The sequence below is a fragment of the Heliangelus exortis genome, chromosome 1 (assembly GCF_036169615.1).
Source record: "Heliangelus exortis chromosome 1, bHelExo1.hap1, whole genome shotgun sequence".
Classification (NCBI taxonomy): domain Eukaryota; kingdom Metazoa; phylum Chordata; class Aves; order Apodiformes; family Trochilidae; genus Heliangelus; species Heliangelus exortis.
In genome coordinates this window covers 111161088-111184649 of record NC_092422.1, presented here as the reverse complement: position 1 = coordinate 111184649, position 23562 = coordinate 111161088, and the positions used below count along the sequence as shown (strand labels likewise).

General features: G+C 41.3%; 1 protein-coding gene across 1 annotated transcript; it reads right to left on the bottom strand.

Moving 5' to 3' along the window:
• Positions 1-3367: 3367 nt before the first annotated feature.
• On the bottom strand, positions 3368-21972 carry ZBTB11 (zinc finger and BTB domain containing 11). The gene is made up of 11 exons (XM_071758153.1): positions 21130-21972; positions 18384-18619; positions 17524-17755; positions 15591-16408; positions 12786-12965; positions 12044-12280; positions 11567-11711; positions 10412-10529; positions 7784-7942; positions 7152-7327; positions 3368-5809 (listed from the first exon to the last, which is right to left on the bottom strand). The coding sequence occupies exons 1-11, from the start codon at positions 21437-21439 to the stop codon at positions 5283-5285; spliced, it is 3138 nt and encodes a 1045-aa protein (XP_071614254.1). The 5' UTR covers positions 21440-21972; the 3' UTR covers positions 3368-5282.
• Positions 21973-23562: the final 1590 nt, after the last annotated feature.

Sequence of the window (23562 nt, the reverse complement as noted above, 5' to 3'; positions counted from 1 at the left end):
TGTAGCTACAATGTTGCCTGCTGAAGTTAGTTGGGGGTGGGAGGGGAGGTAGTTATTTTGTTAATAAAAATATTAAGGAATCCTCAAGCTTGTGGTAAATGACCTGCTTTAGTTATCTTAAGTGCTTTCAGGAAACATGCTGAGACCTCTAACTGCTTAGTATAGCCAGGTATTTATTACCTATCAGTGGTTGCAATGTCTTGCCATGTAACTTCTGCAATTTTATCTCAGAAAGCTTATGCTTGCTTGGCAGTAAAGCTTTATTTAGCACCTGAGCAGCTTTCAAGACATCAGGTGAAGATGTAACTGGCTGCCCAGTAACCTCTGTTCCACCCTGCAGCTGGGCTGCTTTTGATCCTGCTGGGTTCTGAATGGATCCAAATTAATCTAATAGTAACTGTATTAAAATAATAATTTAAAAGCAACTGGTGTCAGCTATTGATGGAAGCGATTCAAGCGTTGCTGCTGTAGCCCCTTTTACACATAATTGAATTCCTTTAAAAGCTTCAGATTCCCAGAATCTGTATTTTATCACCAGAAGGATGTACCCAACCAGCCTGTCTGTAAGGTGACCCCATGGATGCTCTTTTGATTTCATGGGTTTAGTCCCATGTCACAGGTGACTGAAGGATGATGTTCAGCCAACTCCGACAAAACCAACTTTCATGTGTGTCCTAATGTGACCCCCACAAGCAGCAGGCTCTCTCCCTTGCCTTCACCTCTGTGTCTGCCACGTTTGTAGAGCACCTCCTTGTCAGAACACATGTGACTGCTGAGTTCTGTCTCCTGGTGGTGGCTTTACCAAAGCTGTCATTGGAAGGAGACTTGGAGGAGAAATTGGCTTTTGAGAAAATGGCAGCCTCTGCTTCCTCAAGAGGCAAGTGGAAGTTCTAAGTTATTGGCAACCACAGGTGTAACTAGAACTCTCTGGGCTGCTGTAAGATAAATCTGTTTGGAGAAGCAACAGAATGTCAAGAAGGCTTTTTATCACTGTATTGAATAGCCTGACTAGGTGTTCTGCAAAAAGAGGTTGGGTTTTTTAAAAAAATCTTTACAAAATTACAAATTGAGGAATGCTGAATAGTTCTGGTACAGAAGGTTACATTCTAAAGTCACCATGCTTTGTCCAGTTCCTCTGCCAAGAAACACCAGAACACCATAAAAATTGGACAGGTAACAATCTGCTTTTTCCTTTACCCTATTTACACCTTCCTTATTTTTTCTGACTTTATTAACAAAGGGATCTACTACTGTTCTTTAGTTTTGAAATATTGTCATCTTAAAAACTACATAGTGCTTCCTTAGGAAAGCTGCTTGTGTGCAATTAATGTGGAGCCATTGCATCAGGGTAGGTGTATAGTCAGTTGTCCATAGAATTTAAACAGCATGAAACATGGGGCTGTTAAATTGGAACTCTGTATATAGGGGATTTAATCACAGTTCATGGAGTTCGTTTAACAGTCAGGAGTGGTGGAAGGCTGAGCCAAAAGTTGCCAAAGCTTTTAAGCTTTACAGTGGCCACTGTGGTACAGGTACATGTCTGCTGTCCTTTAGATGAGGTAAAGGGCAGGTAAGAGTGGCAGTGACTGTCACAGCTGGCAATTTGCAAAAATACATTTTTTAATTCAGTGGCATATAGTGAGATACTGAACACCTTTGTTAATCTTGTGACTTATTAGGTGCTTGGTTCTTGGCATTGGGCTTCCTGGTGAGACAGATGCACAAATAAAGTGTTTGTGGTTCTGTAGGAACTGGTGGAACTTGAGCCATGAGCTTATGTTTATGTTTTCCTTGCAGTACAAGCTTATTTATTTAAGGTAATGCAAGTCATAATAAAAACATAATTATCTCTCCTTTTCTCACCCAGATTTCCGTATTTTGTAAACTTAATAGTTGCATATAAAGCGTTGGTGCTCAGTAGCTTGTTACAAAACTGTAATTCTGCCTTTGCTTTTGTGAAAGAAACTTAACTGTGACAGCCATTCCTGCTCGTATGTACGCCAACCTTTTATGTAGAATTGCAGGCACCTAACATAGCAGTACAGTGTAAAGTGTCATTGCAAAACTAGCAGGTGTCTTAGGCTGTACTTCATTTTTGGTACTCAGATGCTTGTTCAATGCAGTCCTGTTCACATGTGAAAGTTAAGAGTGTGAGGAAGCTTTGGTTACTACGTATCTAATGGCACCCAGCAAGTAAAAACTGATGTCACTGCCAGTGAGGCAGGGCACCTTACCCAAGACAAGAAATACTACTGCCCTTGGAACAAAAAACTTTTCATAGAGGTGCAAGACAAATTTGTTTTTTTTCTGAAAAGTCCCTTCAGAGTCACATTAGACTTGTAAGCATATTCCCCAACAGCCCTGCACTCAAGGGTGGCAGTGAAATGATCTTGGGCCTCGCAGTAGCTGAAACTCTTCTGCATGAGAGCAGCTCCTGGTAAAGAATTGCCTGGGAGGCATGAGGTTCCCTCCACCTTGTCAGCAGCTTTGTTACCTTATTAACTATATACAGCGTTCTGCTGTGGCAGAAATGCATGGCTCCTCCTTTAACACCCAGGGATGGCTCTATCTCCAATGGCAGCAACTGCAGAGCACAGAGGGAATTATCCACACAGCACATTTTTTCCATTTTTCACCTGTAGTTGCATTCCTATTGAACTCTTCAGTGGGAGGCCTCATCACTCCTTCAGCACTCAGCCTTTTGAAGGACCCCTTTGGGTGAAATTATAGACTTAGCCACTTAGCTCTGCTACCTATCTGGGCTCACTGATGTTAATACCCTGAAAAAAAAGCTCTTGCCATTTCCCTTAGGAATCAGGATGGACCAGAGAAGGTAAACAGCCCTTCTGCAACACAGGCATTGCCTTCGAGTTGGTCTAACAGCAAACAGGAGGGCAGAGGCTGCCGTGCTCAGAGGAGGAGGCAGCAGCACAGCTCTTCCTGCAGCCAGGAGAGTGACACTGGAGGACAACTTCCAACCCACAAACCCTCCCCGAGTACTTGTCTCGGAGCCGAGGCTGAGGCAGAAGTGCTGTGATGCGTGGCAGTGCGGTACAGGCACCTGAGTCGAGAAGGGGGAGGTGGTGATGAGCAGATCTTGCACCCAAAGTGGTATCAGTGTATACAGCACTGAGCTTGATTAACACTGCTCTTGTGTAGCCGTCCTCTGACACAATTGAGGAGGGCAGTGGGTTTCCTTTCCTCATGCAAGTTCATTCTTTGAAACTTAAGCAAAAATTTAAAAATAGGTGTTACTAGAACTATTCAGACCAGACACCTGTCTATATAGATGGAGGGTGAAATACTGAAGAGGGATAAATAATTCTGCATCATTTTTCCCCTAAAAAAGAATTGTTTGAAAGAGCAATTCATGGCAAAGCTCAGTTTATTTAATGACAAATAACCGTAACTTTATACATCTTAACACTAAATAAAAACAGCAGAATGTACAGATCAAATTAATTATGTACAGGAACTCACAACGAATACTTTATAAATGGACACTTATGATCTTTATTTGAAAAAAAAAAAAAAATTAAATAATATCAACTGCGTTCCTGCAATCTGACTTCAAATAGATTGCAGAAGGGTGAACATTTTAAATATAACTGCTGAAATCTAAAGAAAAACATAAGGCAACTTCACACATAGAGGAACAGCAAAGCTTAGAGCAACACTCCCTACTTACCTCATGCTGTTCTGAAAAGGTAAGGCACCGTATGTCAGGAAAGGGGTGCTGCAACATTCAGCTTTGGCGTTCAGCTGTTCAGAACACAGCTTATGGTGGGGTTTTTTAGGTTCTTTTTGTTTGTATTTAAATGGCAGACCATCAAGTCAGTTAAAGCATCTTTGCAGCGGGTAAACAAGGCTTCTAAATTCAGATTCAATTCTCTCTCTTCCACAGGTTGGGCAAATAAATAAATGCACCAGAGATTAAACTAAGGTGCTTGCAAGATTCTTTTTGCAAAGTAACACACTATATATATAAATAATGTTCTAGCACTATTTACAGCTATTTTTCATTAAACATTTCCTCACCTTAGTAATACGTAAGTATTTGTACGATACAAACATTGAAGTAAATTTTAAAGTTTAGCTAGTGCTCTTTTAAAACTTTTTCTATCATAATGGCAGTATTTTAAGCAGGACAGCTATGTCCAGATTCCTGCCCATACAAAAATTCAAGAGTTACAGCTACCAGTAATTTTTGTAAAGTATTAATTTTCATTTTACTCCATTTGGTAATTAGAAAATGATACAATTGTAAAGGGCTTCACGATGTATAAATAATTACATTACTCCTCTGCAGGAAGACCTTGCAATTTGAAACAGTCAACTACAGATTAATTCAGATCCAAGGCAGGAGCTCAAACTACGTATTGCTTCAAATATTTTCAACAACTGCTTATCTACATGTTTGCAAAGTATAAAAAGAACAGTCCATTCTGTAGCTTAGTAGACGGATATTCAGTTAAACAAAACCCTGGCAGATATACTCATTCAAATCAGGTGGTTACTTTCTCACCAGCTTTGCTTCAGTTTTGCTTCCCGTGCCCCAGGGAGTAATAAACATGTAACTTTATTTACAGGGTTTACCCTGCAAATATTACGGGCTTCTGGCTGCTTGGCTATCTTGCTGCTACCAAAGCTGGGAAACATTTGATAGCATCCTAGACTGAGAACATAAAAAACACATTTCTGATTGTTCACATGCGTAACACATTCAGTTACCTCTTGGTAGACGTGTTTCTGGTTTAAAAAACCCTGAAGCCTTAGATTTTCTGTATGTCACTTGAAGCACACTCTGAAACACTCTACGCATCCCCTTGTCTTGGGAAGTAAACAAACTGAATCCAATACAGGTAATTTTCTCAAAAACATGATGAAATACACAAAAACAACATAAAAAAGAAAGTAAAAAAATGCTATGGACAGCTGTGCATTTCTACTTTTCAGTGCAGTTTCTTCATATAGTTATGGGGGCTTTTATTTTTTAAGTTACTATAGGATTCTTACGCCATGACACAAAAAAACCATTATTCTTCTAAGTTTTCTTTTTTACATTTATGGCCAGTGCAGAAATCTTTGCCTTCAAAGCCTTGGCCCACACTGGACCATCTTATCTTTTTCCCCATAATTTCTGGTGCAGTATTTAGTCACCAAGCCATTTGGTCCTGGTGATTTAACTGTTTGAAAGCAGGCTTCACTGTGGGCCCCAGACACCCAGTTTAAATATTTAGTCCCCAGAGATCACCAAGAATCCACCCTCTCACATCCCATATTCAGTCTGCCTTTGTAACATGGGCTACTTCTACTTCTACAGTTTCAATGGCCTGTGTCACTTCTGCCATTTTCTGTCCTTGCTGTTGTGCCAGCACATAATTTACCACCTGCATGATGCTTTGGTCAGAAAGAGTAGAGACCGACGTACATTCCTCAGTAGCCGCAACCGCTTCGATGGCTTCGAGCGTCTCTCCTGTCACCACCACGGTCTCGATTTCACCATCGCCAACGCTGATCTCCGCCTCTTGCTCCTGCATGTCTGCCGCTAAAATGCTGATGGCGTGCTCCACCTGCGTCCCCTGGTTATGAAACTGCAGAGTGTCCTTCTCCAGCATGATTTTGCAGGGCACGTAGTCCCTGTGAAACTTGGTCATGTGCTTCCGTAGCGTCCGGGCGTCTATGTAGGCCTCGTTGCACACCGGGCAGACGTACGGCCGCTCCCCGGTGTGCGTCCTCACGTGGCGCTTCAAGGAGCGAGCGTCAGCCCAGGCTACTCCGCAAGTCAGGCACTCAAATGGCTTCACACCTGCTCTCAAATGGAAAGCAAAGAAAAAGGGGGCTCTCAGGGTTCATACACGTGCGTCGGCAGTGGTGAGAACTGGCAGGGAGAGCAGCAGGATAGAGCAACGAAAGAAATACTACAACTTTTTTCTAGAGAAGAAGGATCTTGTTTACAGTTTCTGCATTACAATATAATGGAAGCGTAATACATTCAGTGGTAAGATTTTCCACAAGTGCTCTGCCCAATCTATCATTTTATTGAAGAAAGAGAACAAAAATAAATTCAGAATTCCTTTGAAGGCAGTTCCTTCCCTCTTTTAAGTACATACTGCTTAAAAAAACCCCTTATTATTTTTTCCAATGATGCCTTTCTGGAACTATGTTTTTCTTAATAGTTTGTCACTTATGTTCCTAGTCACATTTTGCTTCCATAAAACCAAAGGGTCTCATCAAATCAGCACTTGCTATTTAGCTTGTAACACAATCTACAGCTCTCTCCCACTCCTCCACACTGCATATCTTCAAACACTGCACCTGGTGTTTGGATAACCTCATCCTCCCTTACAACCTCTGAGTTTTGTAGTCTTTAGTATGTGAAGGAGCATGTGGGTGGCAACAAATACTATTCTAACCATGTGTTTTCCAATTACTGGAGATTTAGACTAGGTACCTCTTACAGGACACTTTCTCTGTTTAGAAACAAACACAAGATCTCTTATTTCAATAGCGAGCTCTTCAGTTTATTCATAACAGTTCTTTGAAAGGAGACATGTTTCAAAAAAGTGTTTTTTTGCTCAAGATAGGAGCATATAGACTTCCAACAGAACTGAACAAATACTCAGAAATCAGTACTACTATCTGAAGTAAAAATGCACTTTTTTTTTTTTTTTAAACTATAAAATGGTTTCATATCTTCCCCAACCATCATACAGATTACTGCAAAGCAAGAAGTTGATCCATTTCCAGCAGTGGTCCTTTTTTAAAATTCAGGTGACTTATCTCATGTTTGAAGAACATTTTGTGTGCACCTTTCAAACTGGCAAATGTTTTACGACAGCCAATTCTTAGCCAAGTACACATCTTTTAATAACATCCAAAAAAGTTCCTCTTCCATTAAAATTTTGAGGACAAATTGCCACTGTCCCTGTGCATGACTGCAGTTTATAGAAGAACCTAACAGACACTCCTAGGAATCACTGGAAGCAAGTTCACAAACCAGGGCAAGCATAAAACTACCAGGAGAATCTGTAAGAATTTCTATGCATCTTTCAACACAGGACATAGAAAGACACAAAGAAACAATTACCCCTTCTCTCTATAATGGTTTAGGGGATGAGGAATGTCATGACTACTTGATTTTTACATACCTTCATGATTGTTCATGTGTCTCCTATATTCCCGGAGCTGCGTGAATTTTCTTCCACAGTGCTCACAAACTCGTTCCAGATTTTGTTTTGCTCTTCCTTTTTTACCATGTGTGGCTTTCTTTACATGTCTTCTATACAAAGCTTTCTCATAAAATTCTTTACCACATATATTACACCTAAAATGTGTTAAGTGATAAATTTATTGAAACCATTATTCTATGGTTATGCTTCTTAAGCCAAAATAGACTTTGATTACAGCAGGCAAAGTTTAATGGGAATACTGTCTTATATTACAATTAGTTCCATAATACAGAAATACATTTTCTCTTATTCACAGCCACAAATTTTCAGCTTATCATTCTAGAGAAGATAACACACAAAGCATTTCTAACTTTATCAATTATATTTATGCTTGTATAACTTGATATTTGTTAGTTTCAGGATTGTGCCAGCAGGTTAATAGCTGTTCCACAAGACCAAAAGTCACCCACCTGTTCTCAAGTACTCAAGACTCCAGTTAACATCACTGGTACTTTAACAGTGGACTAGGCACTTCCTTTTTGTCTGGCTGTAGGTCTTTATAACCTCACATTTATTAGCACATTTCAGTAGTTAAATGCATCTTCTCTTACCTATAAGGGTCTGTGACAGAATGAGACTTCACGTGAGAATACCAGTCTTTCTTCCAACTGTAACATTTTCCACAGAACTGGCATTGAAATGGCTTCACACCTAAATGTTTATTCATATGCTGACGAAGATCTCGAGCTTCATAGAAACTCTTTTCACACCTGTAACAGTAAAGGTTTTAGCATTCCATACAAGAATTATCTTTAATCACCCTAATTTCAAAGGCACTGGAATCCTCTTCTTCAATGACACCTAAAGACTCCTCTCTGTATAAAGCACAATCCTTTTCCAAACTAATTACAATTAAAAGGAAGAGCAACTTATCTGAAAGTCTGGAATATAACTTGAGGACCTCTGAAACACTTTTGCCTGTTATGGGTAACTATATTCTTTCTGTTATTTTTATTGGGAGTAATCAAAGACAAACCAACTGGAAGACATTAGAAATTTGTATTCTACCATATAAACTTATGAGGGTAGTAACAGCTGTTTCTTCCCTTAACCAGAGGATTAATTATTGAGAAAAAGGTAAGAGATTTGTTGTTTGTAATGCTTTAAAAGCCAAACTCAGAATGCCACAAGAAAGCATAAGCAGTGATACTCATTGTTTAGCTTGCTGTTTGTATACACCTAAAGCCAGGCAAATTCCCAGCTCTCCTTCATTTATACCTTGTCATAATATGACCATATGGAACTAAAAATCAACAGGCTCCTCTTGGTATGAAAACTACAGAGATCAGTGTAATCAAAGACATGCTTTCTCCCTTTGAATAAATTCTGCTCTTCAGACATCTTTGCCTGATCATCTGCATCTCCTCCTCATGTAACATCACATACTTGTATGACTCAAAAAAGGACAGAAACAGAGAAATGCCAGTAAGCAAAGGTTGAGGATTCACCTTCTACAGCTAATCAACTCCTGGAATGAGGGAATCTCAGAATTCCCAACCTCCAACAGGATCTTAAAAAGAAAAAGCATCCATACAGGAAAACAAAACAAAACAAAAAAAAACCAAACAAAAAAACCCAACTTGTAATATTACATCCTCCTCCTAGGCTGGAAAAACTTACAGCTCCAGTTCAAAGGGGGCTCTCAGGGATCCCAGGTTTGCAGATCAACATCAGAAAGTATCCAAGTCACTTAAGGGTACTGAATGGGATTGCAGTTGGTGCTCTCCCCTCAAAGTTTGCATATTTGGAAAAATCACAGGAGAAGCAGAAAACTCAAGCAATGACTACCCTCTACCCTCTTGACACTCACACACTACAGCAATTTAACTGAATAGCTACTTCTCTGGAAAATTTCCATGAACACTGTATGAAAATAGCTCATGTTCAGCTTTGTTCAGCTGGGCCAGGAACTCAAGCTGAAGCCTGGCAGGGAGATTTACATACCACACCACCCAACTAGAAAAATAAGCCTGGTTATTGCTTAGTGAAGCTCTCTAAATCAATTGTGACAACATGAATTACATTTTCAGCAGAGATCTTCACAGTAGAAGAAACAAGGACCATGTTTGTTCTGAAAGAGTTGTGGAATCAAAATACCTTCTCTGTCAAGGTAATGTTATGTATCCATGACTGTACTGACTTTAGTAACAGCTTTTTTTTTTTTTTAATTAATTTCTTCAGAACAAAAACTGTCTTCCCTCGTATATTTTATAAACATTTCTGTCCCTATTGTGGACCTTATTAGCTTGGCGCTTTGCATTTCAAAGATCAATATTTTTAGCACTATAAAAGACCAAATTAAAACATCACCAACAGAATAAAGTGAGTTTTCAGCAGTTAGAAAAATATTATTTTTGTTAACATGCATTGCAGCACCAGAGACACTTGAAACAAGCTTTCATTAAAACCATGAGTTGGCATACAGGCAATACTATATATTGTACAACCCCTCAATACCTCAGAGAGTCTTCTGAAGACCTAATTGACAGTTTGGAAATGAAGCATCATTTGTGCTTTTGCAGGCCATTGAAAAGGTTCTCCTACAGTCTGCCTGGTCAGCTTTTGGCCTACTTTGGTCTACTTTTTACAAGTATCCATGTTTTGTTAATGCACTAGGAGACATGCTCTTTCCAATTGCAGTTTTTGCTAATCAGACATCTGTAATACAAAGACATTTAAATGAGCATGTAAGTTTTATAATCTAGTTAACTGCAATTATCTTGAGTCTTAATTTGTGATATTCCTGTAGAGCTGTTTGCTATATAGTGTGTAAAGTAGCACACACAAGTACCTCACATTATAAACTGGAGAGGAAACTTTCAAATTAAACTGAAACCAACCACCACAGTAAAATTTTAATCCATACAACTACTGTTTACAGCTACAAGCACAAACACACTCATCAGAAAACAACTGTATGAAAGTAGAACTAGGTAGAAGTAAAAAACCAAGCTTTTGTTCCCCAATGCACATATTAACAAAAGTGCATTTTTCACTCTTATGCTTCGACACTCTTATTCCATACCTGTTAATAGCTTTATGTTGCAATAAGAAGCTTCTTTTAATCTTCAAAATTACTAGCATTATTAATGTGAAGAAAGAAAACCCCCAAAAAACCAAATGAAAACTAAACAAAAAACACAAGAAATCAAAACAAAGCAAAACACCAACCAACTTACTGAGTACACTGATATCCACGAACTTCAGGCTTTGGCTGGTGTTTCTTTATGTGTTTACTAAGTCCTGATGCCCTGTGGAAAGATTTTCCACAGATGGAGCAAAGATACTTGGATTCTCCTGACAAAACCAAAACAAAATATGTTACCAAGCCAGGCCTCAATACCTCTGGACTACTTTGTGAGAGTGTTTCTTTCTTCTCCTATAATGTAGGTCAAATAATCAGAGCAGTGCTCCATAGAGAAGTTGGTTTAGTTACATACCAAGGTAGAATTTTAAAGTGTATTTCATATATCTCAATGTAGTAATACATTGTAGCAACTTTTATTGCATACTTCTGAACAAAGGTACAACATTGCAGCTACTAATTAGTCCTGAAACTGAGTGGCATAAAATATTGCTTTCATGTGGAAAAAACAACTAATTGCCTTTGTTCATGTAACATGCAGCTTTTCTGGCAACACAGCATTGCTTACAGATGACTTGCATCTGGAATTTGTGGACCACCATTTTAAAATACAGGTTCTTTGCCCCAGTTCATTAATTTGGGCGTGCTGAGTAATAACACGAATGCCCTGGAACGAATTTCCTTAGCAGAAACAGTCTTGCACTTTTGACTCTGCCCAACATGGGACACAAGAAGCATCACAATTTTAAAACTCTGCTGGTATTTAATTATTATAATCTTTCACATACTAAGATCTTTCAAGTTACAGGTTTTATAAAATTTCAGTATAATAGAGAAAAGTCTTGTAAAGCATCCATAGAGATTCTCAGAGATCCAACTTATCATGTTTTCCTCTAAAAGGATAGGCTAGAAGCCTATGTGCTCCAGAACATAACAGCCTGTTGCCTGTATTTGTTGAACTGACATAATACAGGTATAAATATGCCCACAAAAACATAGAAGCAGACCAGTCATGATGCCCTGGCTCTTGCATACAGCATTTGGATAACAAAATTAAGCTATGGTAAAATAAACCCAGAAAATAAATGTAAAATGACTACTTACCACTATATCAGCTGCTTGACCAGCAGACAAAAAAGGAACTACTATATTTTTTTCAATAGTTCCTTCGACACTGAAGAAAAATTTTAAAGTTCAGCAGCATACAACAGCCAATCAAAGTAAAAGGATTCTCCTTCTCATCACTTACCAGTATGAATGCTCATGTGTTCCTGAAGACTTCTTTTTGTCACAAAAGACTTTTCACACAATTCACACTTGAACTGTTTCTGTACTTCGTGGAGAGCTAAGTGCATTTTTAATCCATGCTTGTATGTAAAGGTTTTTCCACAAACCTAGAAAAACCCAAAACAAACAAAAAAACCCTCTAAATAAATAAAATAAAACCGCAAATAAACCTCATTATTTAACTGGTCTGTTGGAAAAAAGAGTACTTGAGGGAAGACATTCTTCTAGACACAAGAATATGTACTTGCATTATTCAACTTCCATCCTAGTTTTTTTATTCTTAGGCTACAAGAATTTTCATCAGGCACATCACAGTAGTTTTTTCCCCATTCTGAAGTGACCTAAATTAACCGATTTAATTTTAGGGCAGAGCGTCACTACTGAAATATGAAGAATTTACTACTAATTTGATGACGGAGCAAAAGCACTTTCTCTTTACCTTGCATGCATGTGGTTTTACACCTGTATGCTTGAGCATATGTATTCTCAGAGAATAAAGCTTAGGTAGAGTTCTCCCACATATATCACATATAAACTCCCGTTTGGTTCTCCCTTTCACCGCAGACATTCCCGTCTCTTCTCCACCAGCGCCTCCAGTGCTCACTTCAGTCTTCCGAGTGTGCCGGACAAGATGGGCTCGCAGGGAGGCCCCATACTGGAATTCTTTTTTACACAACTGGGAAAGAAAACATTACAGCTTTACTGTGCATTTAGTACTAAAAAAATATTTGACAAAAAATGGTAAACAAAGGTTTTAAGTATAGCAATATGATTAATTAGCTAGGTCGATAACCTGACTCCAACATGCGTTTTATCTCAGCTCAATGAATTGTTGTAAATTCTGAATTTTACACCTACTGAAAGAACCACTGGTCACTTCCCAGTGAGGCTGACTTCGAGGCTAGTCTAAACACAGCTGCAAATTCCCTGTAAAGGCTAAAAGTAAAGCCCACGCCAGCTCTGTCTTGGGCAGCAAACACATTCCCATATCGCATGCTGCTGTCAGACCGTGTGACTGCACATTTAACACCACCACACCCAGATCAGGACTGCACCTGCTTTTGAAATCCGTAAGAAAACCAAATACATACATGCAAAGAACCAAGAAAATAATTACTAAGGTCATCACTGAATGAATTTTCAAAGAGTGAAGTTTACTAACAGAAAAAAAACCAACTCACTGGGCATTTATAATCTTTAGATCTTTCATGTTTCAATGTGTGCATTATAAGTGCATAGCGTCGCTGGAACACCATTCCACATTCAGTGCATTTGTGCTGACTTTCTGGTTCACTATTTTCTGTGGTCTCTCTTTTGGGCTGTTTCATTTTTTTCCCTCTTTGTACCAGCTTCATGGCAACCTAAGTTGGAAAAAAAGAAAGCTTTCGTTAATTTTACTATTTACACCATATTTTCTATTTCCTCTGCTAGTTAGTACTAAATGATGATGTTTCTGTGTGTTACTATAATACCACCTAATTTTGCTCAGATCACTTAGCTGTTAAAAAGCTACCCCATTTCAAGTTCACTGCAAAACTACAGATCTCATGGTGGGTGAAAAACTGGTATTGTTTTAAAACTACAAACTGTTTATCATTATAGGCAGACAGTGATTTACCAGTTCAGAGACAACTAACTCTTCAGATCTAAGCCTCAGTGAAAAGCTAAGGGATAGTTTCAGAGAAACCACTGCCAGCCACAATTTGTATCAAATTAAAGCATTCCAGCTTCACTAGTGGGTTGTTGTTTTGGTTTGGGGGTTTTTTGTTAGGCAGTATTGGCAGTGCTACCTGGAGCTGATGATCTTGTTTTCCTTTGTTGAAACTTGCTGTCAAATTCTTTAAAAGCCAAATTGTATGTGATCAGGCTGAAATTTCACGTATTTCCTCTTCAGGTTTCTGAGAATAGGCAAGGGAAAAAAGTACAGTGTTTCCCTACTTCTTCTTCTTCCTGTCCCCTCAAAAATATCAAGTATCTAACAGTCTTTGAAAACATGCTAGCCCTTCCATGCCTCTCAAAGCCAAACTGAAACTCAACACGGGTACAACATTTTCATTTGGTTTTGGCTGTTGCTCTCAAATTCAATGCAAACTTGGCTAAATTGTGAGGCCACGAAAAAAACCCCTTTTCCAGTACATGATTAGTAAGAGCTTGGAAAATAATTCAGTTATACAAAGCACACTTCATTGCCAACACCTCTATGCCAAGTGCAATTAATGTAACTCAAAAGTCAGCAGCATTTTTCTTGCAACCTCTCTTTCTTTTATTCTTCCAGCATAAAATCTCAGAACTCAGGAAGGAGTGTCTCATTCCCAATGTTTATATGACATCCAGTGCCATGGAGGTGTAGGGGAAGCTGAGGGATGCACGAGACACAAATTCTAGTAGCTATTAAATTAGTTAGGAAAGCAGAAACCTATTTCTGAATGCAATTCTGAGCAATTATGTAAACCAATTTCTTCTTTTCCATAAGCAACCACAGTCTAAAGACTTCAGCTGTTAAACTGCAAAATAAGTTAACAGCTGTTCCTAAAGGCAGATACTCCTCCCAAAACAGAACAAAACCTTGTTATTCTCCAACCACCATATATAGGTTGCTCAAATATTTTGATTGTTCTAGTTTTAACAACTGGGCTTTTAAGTTGTCCCTCTGTAAAACTAATGCTACAATTTCTGCCTCCAGAGGTGTTGTAATGATAAATTATCCCTCTGTATGTGATACTCCTAGCTCTAGTATGTCTCTCACAGAACACCTCTGGAAATTAACAGCTCTTTGTAAGATTTGGCCAGTGTGGGATGAGTAAAGTAGACAGTACTCCGTCACAAAAAAGAATGTATTATTAATCAGTGAGGTCAATGTCAGCTGTCCATGGGCACTAAAAAGGAAAGGCTTCTGAGAGGGAAAGAGTAAGAAGGCTGTTTCATTAAAAAGAACCAATAACTGAAACAGCTAGGTCAATTACTAGATGTTCATTATGTCCAAGTACTTAAGTTTTTAACACCAGTCATCTCTGAACCTTTTTTTTAACTGGTCCAAATTTGAAGGCGGCAGGATTACATTACTGCAACTTAGTCTTGAGATCTACAAGGGGGTGTCAAAATTTCCCCCAATTGCTCTGTTTTCAAGTCTTAACAAATCACAGAATGCTTTGGGTTTGAAGGGACCTTAAAGATCACCCAGTTCCAATGCCAGTGCATGGGCAGGGACACCTCCCACTAGACCAGGTTGCTCAAAGCCCCATCCAACCTGGCCTTGAACACTTCAGGTACATCCATAGCTGCCCTGGGCAACCTGTGCCAGCGTCTGACCATCCTCCCATAAAAGAATTTCTTCCTAATATCCAATCTAAATCAACCCTCTTCAAGTTTGAAACTGTTCCCTCTTATCCTATCGCTACATGCCCTTGCAGAAAGTCCCTCCCCATTTTTCTTGTAGCCCTCCTTCATGTACTGGAAGCCTGCTACATGGTTTCCCCAGAGTTTTCTCTTCTCCAGGCTGAACAACCCTAACTCTCTCAGACTGTCTTCACAGGAGATGTGCTCCACCTCTGGACTCACTCCAGGTGCTGCATGTCCTTCTAGGATCTCACTTCTCTAATAGATAAATAAATTTGTATCTGACTGACATCCACACATGCTAGTTAAGAATTAAATTTCCAGGTCAGTAATAATTTTAGGGAGAAGATATACCTTCTGCCCAACCACAAGAAGCTCTGAGGAAATACTCAAGCTGAGCTAAGGTCACCGAGCATTCTAGAGATCACCAATATGGAAGGAATTTTGATTCCAATGTTGTTTGTTTGTGTTTTTTTTTTTTTTTTTTGCCCAACTGTCACATCTTAGAAGTTACTTTGACTTGAAGTAATGTAAATCACTCAAAAAAGAAAAACATTTGCCACAAGGCTTGGCATCAGGAAAAAGCCTTTTCAGATTGGTCTCAAAACACTAGACAACTACTGACACAGGCCTAAAGACAGAGAGAATACCTGCTGTATTGCAGATTTAGGATTTGTCTTTCTATTCTGCAGTTTTTTTTCAATTCCTTTATGCAATCTTATATATCCACCCTCACTAACAGAACGCTGGCGAAGTTTGCTTTTGTAAGTATCATCTTGGCTGGAGGCTAGGCTTTCCACCTGTGAAACTGAAACACTCTCTTCTTTACTTTGTTTGACACATTTTTGCTTGAGTGTTTCTGAGGAGTCTTCAGAACCAGTGTCCACATTTGCTCTACTTTCATTTTTATCTGTCCCAATTTCTGTTTGACTCTGTATGTCCATGGCTTCCACAGCTGATTGCTCAGCCTTTACAACAGACCCGGTGCTACTTGAAATGCTCTCCAGCTGCTGCATCTTGATGCAATTTTCAGTTGTTTCACACTGCTCCTCCACAGGCTTTGAAACATCATCTGGAGTGGCTTTCACAGGCTCTGGGGGTGGGATGTCAGGCTGGGAGGGTGCTGCTGCCTCCTCTGGCCCAGCAGAGGAAGGAGCTCCATTCACAGCTACTGGCACTTCACTGGCTGTGAGCTCAGGTTGCTGAGCACCTTCCACAGGTTGCATCTCGACTTCAGTCTGCTCTGCTAAATTTTGTGTTGACTCTACTGTTTGAATATCTCCTTTTTGGTACACTGTAATTTGTTTCTCTTCCATCTGTTTGTGCACATTTTCACAGATTTCAAGGACCTCTGACATGAAGAGATGCCGGGCAAGCATGGCCACTTCTGCCATGCTACAAAAGTCAAAAGTTAATTCTGAAGTGTAAGCAAATTCCAATAAAGGCAGGAAACTGGACTTGCAGAACCCTACCAGGAATAAAACAAGAGATTAGAGCAAACACTGGTGACCCTGAGTTACATCAAAATATCCCCTGATAGACACAACAGCTCACTTTTCCTATGGGTAAGTCTGAAATTCAGAGTGAAATACACTTGCAAATAACATTGAAGCTCCTCTACTGGGACTCAATTAATTATCATTTATGCAAAAGCATCCTCCTTCTGTATTTTCTACATGGAAGGAAGCTCAGACAATTTTTCGAGTAATACTGAAGTATTTTAACAATAAAATTGCCTAGAAGAACATTTCAGGATGCTGGGAGAGCCACAATACTTTTGAAAGCAGATTAAACTTAATTTTACCAAAGTCTTTCTGGACTTTCAGAAAGTAGTCAGGACTTAAGTGGCAAGTTATGTGACAGAAAAACAAGAAAGTGCCCAATAAAAAAAGTAGTTACGGATATATAGATAGAAATCATTAACAATAAGCATTTGCTACAGTTTTGCACAGTCCTGGAAATCATGAATCAAATATTTAATCCAGAGGACTTTCTGGACCATCATACTAGAAATCATGTTCATGCATTTCTATTGTTCATGCAGAGGCAGGCACAACTAAGAAACTAATGAGAAAACACAGTAGGCATTTTTCTGTACCATGTTTACCATGTTTGTTTTAGGATTGTCTCCTATCTTTAAGGCACCAGAAGGTTTGAGAAATAAGCAGAAACATGTATAATAATGTTTTACAGACATAAGAAATAATTTAGTATTTGTTCAGCAAAACAGCTTTCTGAGAAGCTAGTCAACACCCTCTCTTGATGTGCTTAGGCACTTGTTTCCTTTTTTTAATGCTTATGACTAGTATAAGGAGAAAACACACCTAAGCAAGGGAAAAAGCAATCTAAATTTCTCAGAAATCCCATGAGTCTTTTAAGATTAAATATGGAAAATTAGATTATGAAACATCAGAGCAATAGCTTTAGCATTAAAATACACACAGAACACTTTTAGATTACAAAAAGAGGGGAAAAAACCCAAGATAAAATACTTGGTTTTCTTGAACACTCAAAAAAGACTGTATCAAATACACCTTACTTAGGATATTATGATCTCTAGCTTTGAAACCCACAGCAATTCACCTGACAGATCCACCACAGCTTCATGACTAGAGACAGCTCCCTTTTCAATGAAGAGCTCCCGGAAGTACTCGCTGTTGGCTGCCAAGACAGATTTGTGAGCTTTGTATTCCTCTCCTTCAATCAGCAGAGTCACATCACAGAACTGATTGGAAAGCCTCTGCTGATTCAGTTGGTTCAAGACTGACAGGCAATGTTTGGAAGATGATTGCTTCACAAGGCCCTTACTGTCAACCTGTCATAAACAACATTATGAGAACTTCATTCATTTAGCCTTTTTTAAACATTCACACTGAAACACAGAAAACAGTTATTTCCTGCAACCCTACAATACACAGCTTGACTTCATTATTGTTTTATTTCCTCAAACGTTGTCACGTTTCACCCACCCTCCAAACAGTTAGAGACAACTGGGAAGACCTGGGTATTCAAACAGTTCTTTGGCCCTGTTTTAATGCTACAATCCAAAACAGTTTCTAGATTCAAAAGCCTTTACATGCCTATGAGCCCCCAGTGATCATCCAGAATTGTATAGAAATATAGCATCATTTATTAAGGAAGAGATAGATTCTGTGAGAATCTTTTCTGATATGCTTTACTACCTAGAGCTTTGCCATGCATTTTCCATGGGGTCCTATATGCATAAATAGGAATTGGAGTGATCTTAACTTCTGAAGATGATGTATTATAATTAACTTCATGTCATATATACCAGTGAATAGTTTCCTCATAACTAGTATCTTTGACAAAATTTATGTCGTCTTATTATTGCAAGATTATCACAACAATGGCAAATAAGCACATGACTAAGAATCCACTAAGAACCATCTTAAATACATTCAGATGTAAACAATGGTACTTACAAATACAAGCTCATGCTTTGCTATTGGCTGCTTCTTCACAGGCTTTGGAGATGCAGCTGGGATTGATGATGTATTACTCAATTCATCATCTGTTTCATTACTGTCTTCATGAGATTTTGGATCCAGTCCTAGTTCTTCAAGCATTTCAGAAGGATCTGACAGAGACCTAGAGCGATCGAGCTTTTCCTGGCACTTGCTGCATTCTTTAATGTAATCTTTAACCTGCTTAAGAATACCTAAGAAAAATTCACAGGACTGAATTAGTCTTCTAATCTTAGTTCACTTTACCTTAAATACACCATTAAATACATAGCTGATTAGCAAAACAATACACGGTGAAAAAAATTAAATCAGTCATCTACACTTTCTTTCTACAACTTCTTTTCACCACTTCTCTCACAGTGCTGCTGCTACAATAATCCATTGTTAATTTGAGACAGAACATTTGGAACATCACCGTATCAAGCAGACCATCCCAGTAAGTTTTTTAAGGCTAGCAAAATCATTTGTATTAACATATTTACCTTAAGATTCCCGACACAATGAAAGCTGCAACTTGATCCTGCATTTAGGCCACATACGTGGATTTCAGCTTGTCTTTACTGAAGGGAAACAAGCACTGGAAGGCTCACCTAAGGTGTTTTGCAAAATCAGGACCAACTGCATTATATTCAATGATGCTGATATGCACTATGAACACCAATTTAAATCAGCTGCCTATGATTTTGGAAATTAAAGGAATTAATTTCCCACTGCTGCTTTAACCACTGTCACTATTTTAAATAGTTCTAGATATTCATCCTTTCCTAAGCTGATGATACCAAGGCATTTACAGTATATGGCTTTCAACCTAGATTTTCTTCAATAGGACAAGATAAAAGCATACATAAAAACAGATGTGCCTCTATAGTTTAAAATCTAGCACAGCTTAAAAGCATAGCTGACATAGTTAGACATAGAATCATAGAATTGGCTGGGTTGGAAGGGACCTCAGAGATCATCAAGTCCAACCCTTGATCCACTACCTCTGCAGTTCCCAGACCATGGCACTGAGTGCCACATCCAGTCTCTTTTTAAATATCTCCAGGGATGGAGAATCCACCACTTCCCAGGGCAGCCCATTCCAATGTCTGATCACCCTCTCAGTAAAGAAATTCTTTCTAATGTCCAACCTAAACCTCCCCCAGCACAATTTGAGACCGTGCCCTCTTGTCTTGCTGAGGGTTGCCTGGGAGAAGAGACCAACCCCCACCTGGCTACACCCTCCTTTCAGGGAGTTGCAGAGAGTGATGAGGTCTCCCCTGAGCCTCCTCTTCTCCAGGCTGAACACCCCCAGCTCCCTCAGCCTCTCCTCTTGCACTGCTCACACCTTTCCGGAACATGAGATACAAACATCTCTCTCTATGCATGACTATTTCAAATGTTTTTTAATGTTTCCTTCTGAAACCAGGGCTATTTCTCAAGACAGAAGGCTTCGAGTCATCAGATCATTGGATCCAACATCCTCCCAGGCTACTGGGCCACACTCCAGCCCATTGCTTCACAGTTTCGGAGCAGGCAGACACTACAGACTGGCACCCTTCTCAGGAGGATGATGATGACTGGTCAAAGCTGCTGTCTACTAGCAGCAGAATAGTATTAAAATGGCAGGGGGAAAAAGCGTTTTCAAGGAAAGCATGGCATGATTTTTAGTATTCTCAGTGCGAAAGAAATAAAAGAATATAGGTTGTACAAATAAAGTAACAAATAAGACCAAAATATGCAGGATACAGAATGCCCTCTCCTGATGAACATAAAATATACTGAGGTCCATTAAGGAAGTTTCCAGCATAGGCTGATGTAGATGCCCAGTCTACAGTGGGAAAATGATGAGAACCTAGCTAAAGACAAGAAAAGCATTATCAGGAATGGATGTATTAACTGTGAGACACCAAATCCTCTTTTATCTCAAAGACAGGCACGCTGACTGATAGACCAAAACCAAATTGGAGAGAAGCTATCCAGGGCAACCGAAAAGCAAGATATGTGTTTAATGGATATGTAAGACTAAAAGTAGAACACTAAAAACAAAGAGAACATGGATCCTAAGTCACTGGCTGAGCCAAAGGAAGGTCCTGCTTGGGAATTATTGCTGTTCAATACCCAGGTATATATAACAGACATGACATGGCTCAGGACACAGCTGAGAATTAGCCGGGTCTTGGTGCTGGAAGAATGACGTAAATCTAACAATGAGTGAAAGGACTAGAAATCATCACTGACAGCTCTGTTATTTAAATGTGAACATCCAGAAGAATGGAGAAGGTATTATGAGGTTAAATGCTGAACGAGGTCATATGGAACAGATTATCATCCTATATAAAGCGAGCAAGTTGAGAAACTGCTACCTTAGGCCGGCTGTATGCAACATCTGGATGGCGACAGTCCTGCTCTATGCTTCCAAATGTTCAAAATCCCGCTACCGAGACAGAAGCCACAAGGCGATTTGCTGCTGCCCAAGGTGTGACTCACACGGAGAGCCCTGCCTCTCACAGAGCTGCCCACTGCCGTGTCCTCAAGACTGCCCCCACCACGCGTGTTTAAAGGCACCGCTCAGCCACCAAGCGAGTCCCTTCCCTTTTCTTCCCCATCTTCCTCACAGCCCCAGCGCTGCGGGGGCTGCAACCCCGGGGCTCTCCCCGCCCTCGGTGCGGCGTTCCCCGCCACCCACCCACCCACCCGCCCGCCCGCCCTTCCCCCGTCTCACCTCGCCACCAGTACTTCTGCGAGAGCCCCTGCCAGGTCTGCAGCCGGGTGCGGTGGGCGCCGTCGGGGGCCAGGTGCGCGGCGCGGATGAGGCGTGCGCGGCGCTCGGCCTGCAGCACCACCTCGAGTTCGGCGAAGCTCTGCTGGTCCCGCTGCCGCCGCTGGTAGTAGAGGGTGCCGCCGCGCACCACGTAGCAGGCGGCTGCCTTGCGGATCTTCCGCTTGGCGTTGCCCTCCGTCCCCGGCGCGTAGGGCTCCCGCTCGTTGGTCAGGTAGCGGAGGATGGCCAGGTAGCTCTCCTCGCTGGACATGGCGGGGCGGGGGAGAAGGGGAGGAGGAGGAGGATGGAGGGAGAGAGAGGAGCAGGGGGCAGCCTCTGCGCGGCTCCCTCAGAGCCACGCCGGGCGTCTCCCCTCGCCGCCGGGCAAGGGCACGCCGCTCTCGGAGGAGAACGGGCGGAGGGTCAGGCTCTGGCCTTGGCGGAGGAGGAGGCTGCGGAGCAGCGTCTCGGCGCGGGACGGGGCTGCCCCGGGCAAGTCACATGCGGCTGACCTGTGGGGGGAGAGGCGCCCCGGCTCTCGCCGGGGGGGTCCGTGGGGCTGCGAAGGCACCTCCCGGGGCAGGGAGGGCATGCGCTGCCGAGGAGGAGGATCGGGGCTTCCCGCGCCGCTGCCGGCGGTGCCTCCCCCAGGCGCGGGGAGGCCGGAGAGCGGGTCCCGCGGGCGGCGGGAGCCAGGCCCTGGGGGGGAACTGGAGTTTCCCGGCCAGCGGCGGCGGGTGGGAGGGAGAAGCTCGGGCAGCAGCAGCAACGGAAAGACAAAATGGCTGCTGCACAAGAGGAAGTGAGGTCAGAAGCCCGCGCGCATGGGTGCCGGGGGGGGAGGGGGCGGGAGCAGGAGGAGGGGCGCAGCTCGCAGGGGGAGCGAGGGCGCCATCTTGGAAGCGGGCATAGGGGGGCCGGGCGGGAGGTTGGGGGGGCGGACATCTTAGAGCCGGGCACAGCCTCTGAGGGCGCAGCCGTGACGGTGGGAGGAGGAAAGGCTCCGAAAGCAAAACCTTTGCAGTCCTAACCCGGACGCAAGCAGCCGGCAAAATTATCTGGGGAGCTGGAGCAGCGAGGCGATTTGAAGTGTGGTTTCGTCTTGCAGTGTGAGCACACCCGTCGCGAATGACAGCTGCACCAGAGCAGGCAGCTACCTCCTGGCGCTCTGAGAATCTGAGCGTCAGAAGACGTTTTCCTTGCCCGAGTTCTGACTTTTGTTTTACACCCGTAAGAGAGATGTGAAACGGAGGAGTTGCAGGGCGCCCGCACCCAGGCAGAAGCGCAGCCAACCGCGACTGTGACCCTTCCACGGTGCCGAGCACTTGTGAGACAGCACGGGGAGAAGTGTGATCCCCCAAACACAAAGGTACCGGCTGAAGGAAATTACTCCAGAAGAAGGCCACAAAGATAGTTATGGCTTGAGGATGAGAGATGAAGCGAGGCTGAGCCAGGGTTTTTCAGCCTTAAAAAGGCTCAGGACCTTGCTGCTGTCCACAGCAACTTCATCGAAGATACAGGTAAGGTGGCAACAGAGTTGCCCGCAACCGGCACGTGTTAGAACACAGGACATTTTAGTTATAAGGATTTTTTTTTTTTTTTTTAAATCACGGGTGTGGTCAAATTCTGGCACAGGCTGCCCGAAGTTACAACCTCTTGTCTTTGGAGGTGTTCAAGGCCTAGCTCAATACATCCCTGAGCAACCTTACATAAATAGACATGCTTTAAGGAAGCTGTTGGATGAGATGACCTTCAGAAGTCCTTTTGAACCTGAGTTTTTCTTAGACCCACAAAATAATTTAAGTATTTTAATAAGTATTAATAAATATTTTAATAGAGGATAAATTATGTTGCATAGGAAAAGATAAGGATTTTAATTTATTCATTTCCATGTTAGTTCATTACATGTTTGAGATTAATAATGTGCAGTTAGATCAGGTTAACACCTTGCTCTAACAGCCTACCTCACTCACTTGAAACACACCTTGTGAGAGAAGTAAGGTGATGGGCTGTTAATATTCTGTCTCAACAGTCTGAACTCATACATAAAGAGCAGAAAGTAATCTTAAAGCATTGGTGTGCACCTTTTGCAGTAGCAACAGGCAGCCAAATCCTGCAAGCATCCAAGCATTAACAAATAATAACTAATTAGGCAAGCGTGACACTCAATTCCTATATATCCTTAGTATTTCCAAGCACACTGTAAAAGCTCATCTTCACTTTTGGCTTGTAAGCTGAAAAATTTCACAGGCATGAATTTTCACAGGCAATGTACCAGGTGCTTTATACAAGACAGTGATATCATTAGGATTTTACACACATCACTAGCACAGGTAACTTGTGTTTTCAACCTTCAGTTTTAACTGATGTAAAATTTCCCTGTAACGAGCAGTT

Excerpts from the sequence above, each read along its gene's own strand:
- ZBTB11 (XM_071758153.1), bottom strand. The coding sequence starts at position 21,439 with ATGTCCAGCGAGGAGAGCTACCTGGCCATCCTCCGCTACCTGACCAAC. Across the intron at positions 11,712-12,043 it reads TAAAACCACATGCATGCAAG|GTTTGTGGAAAAACCTTTAC; the intron begins GTAAAGAGAAAG and ends GGGTTTTTCTAG. Across the intron at positions 7,943-10,411 it reads CGTGGATATCAGTGTACTCA|GTGTGAAAAGAGTTTCTATG; the intron begins GTAAGTTGGTTG and ends TTACTGTTACAG.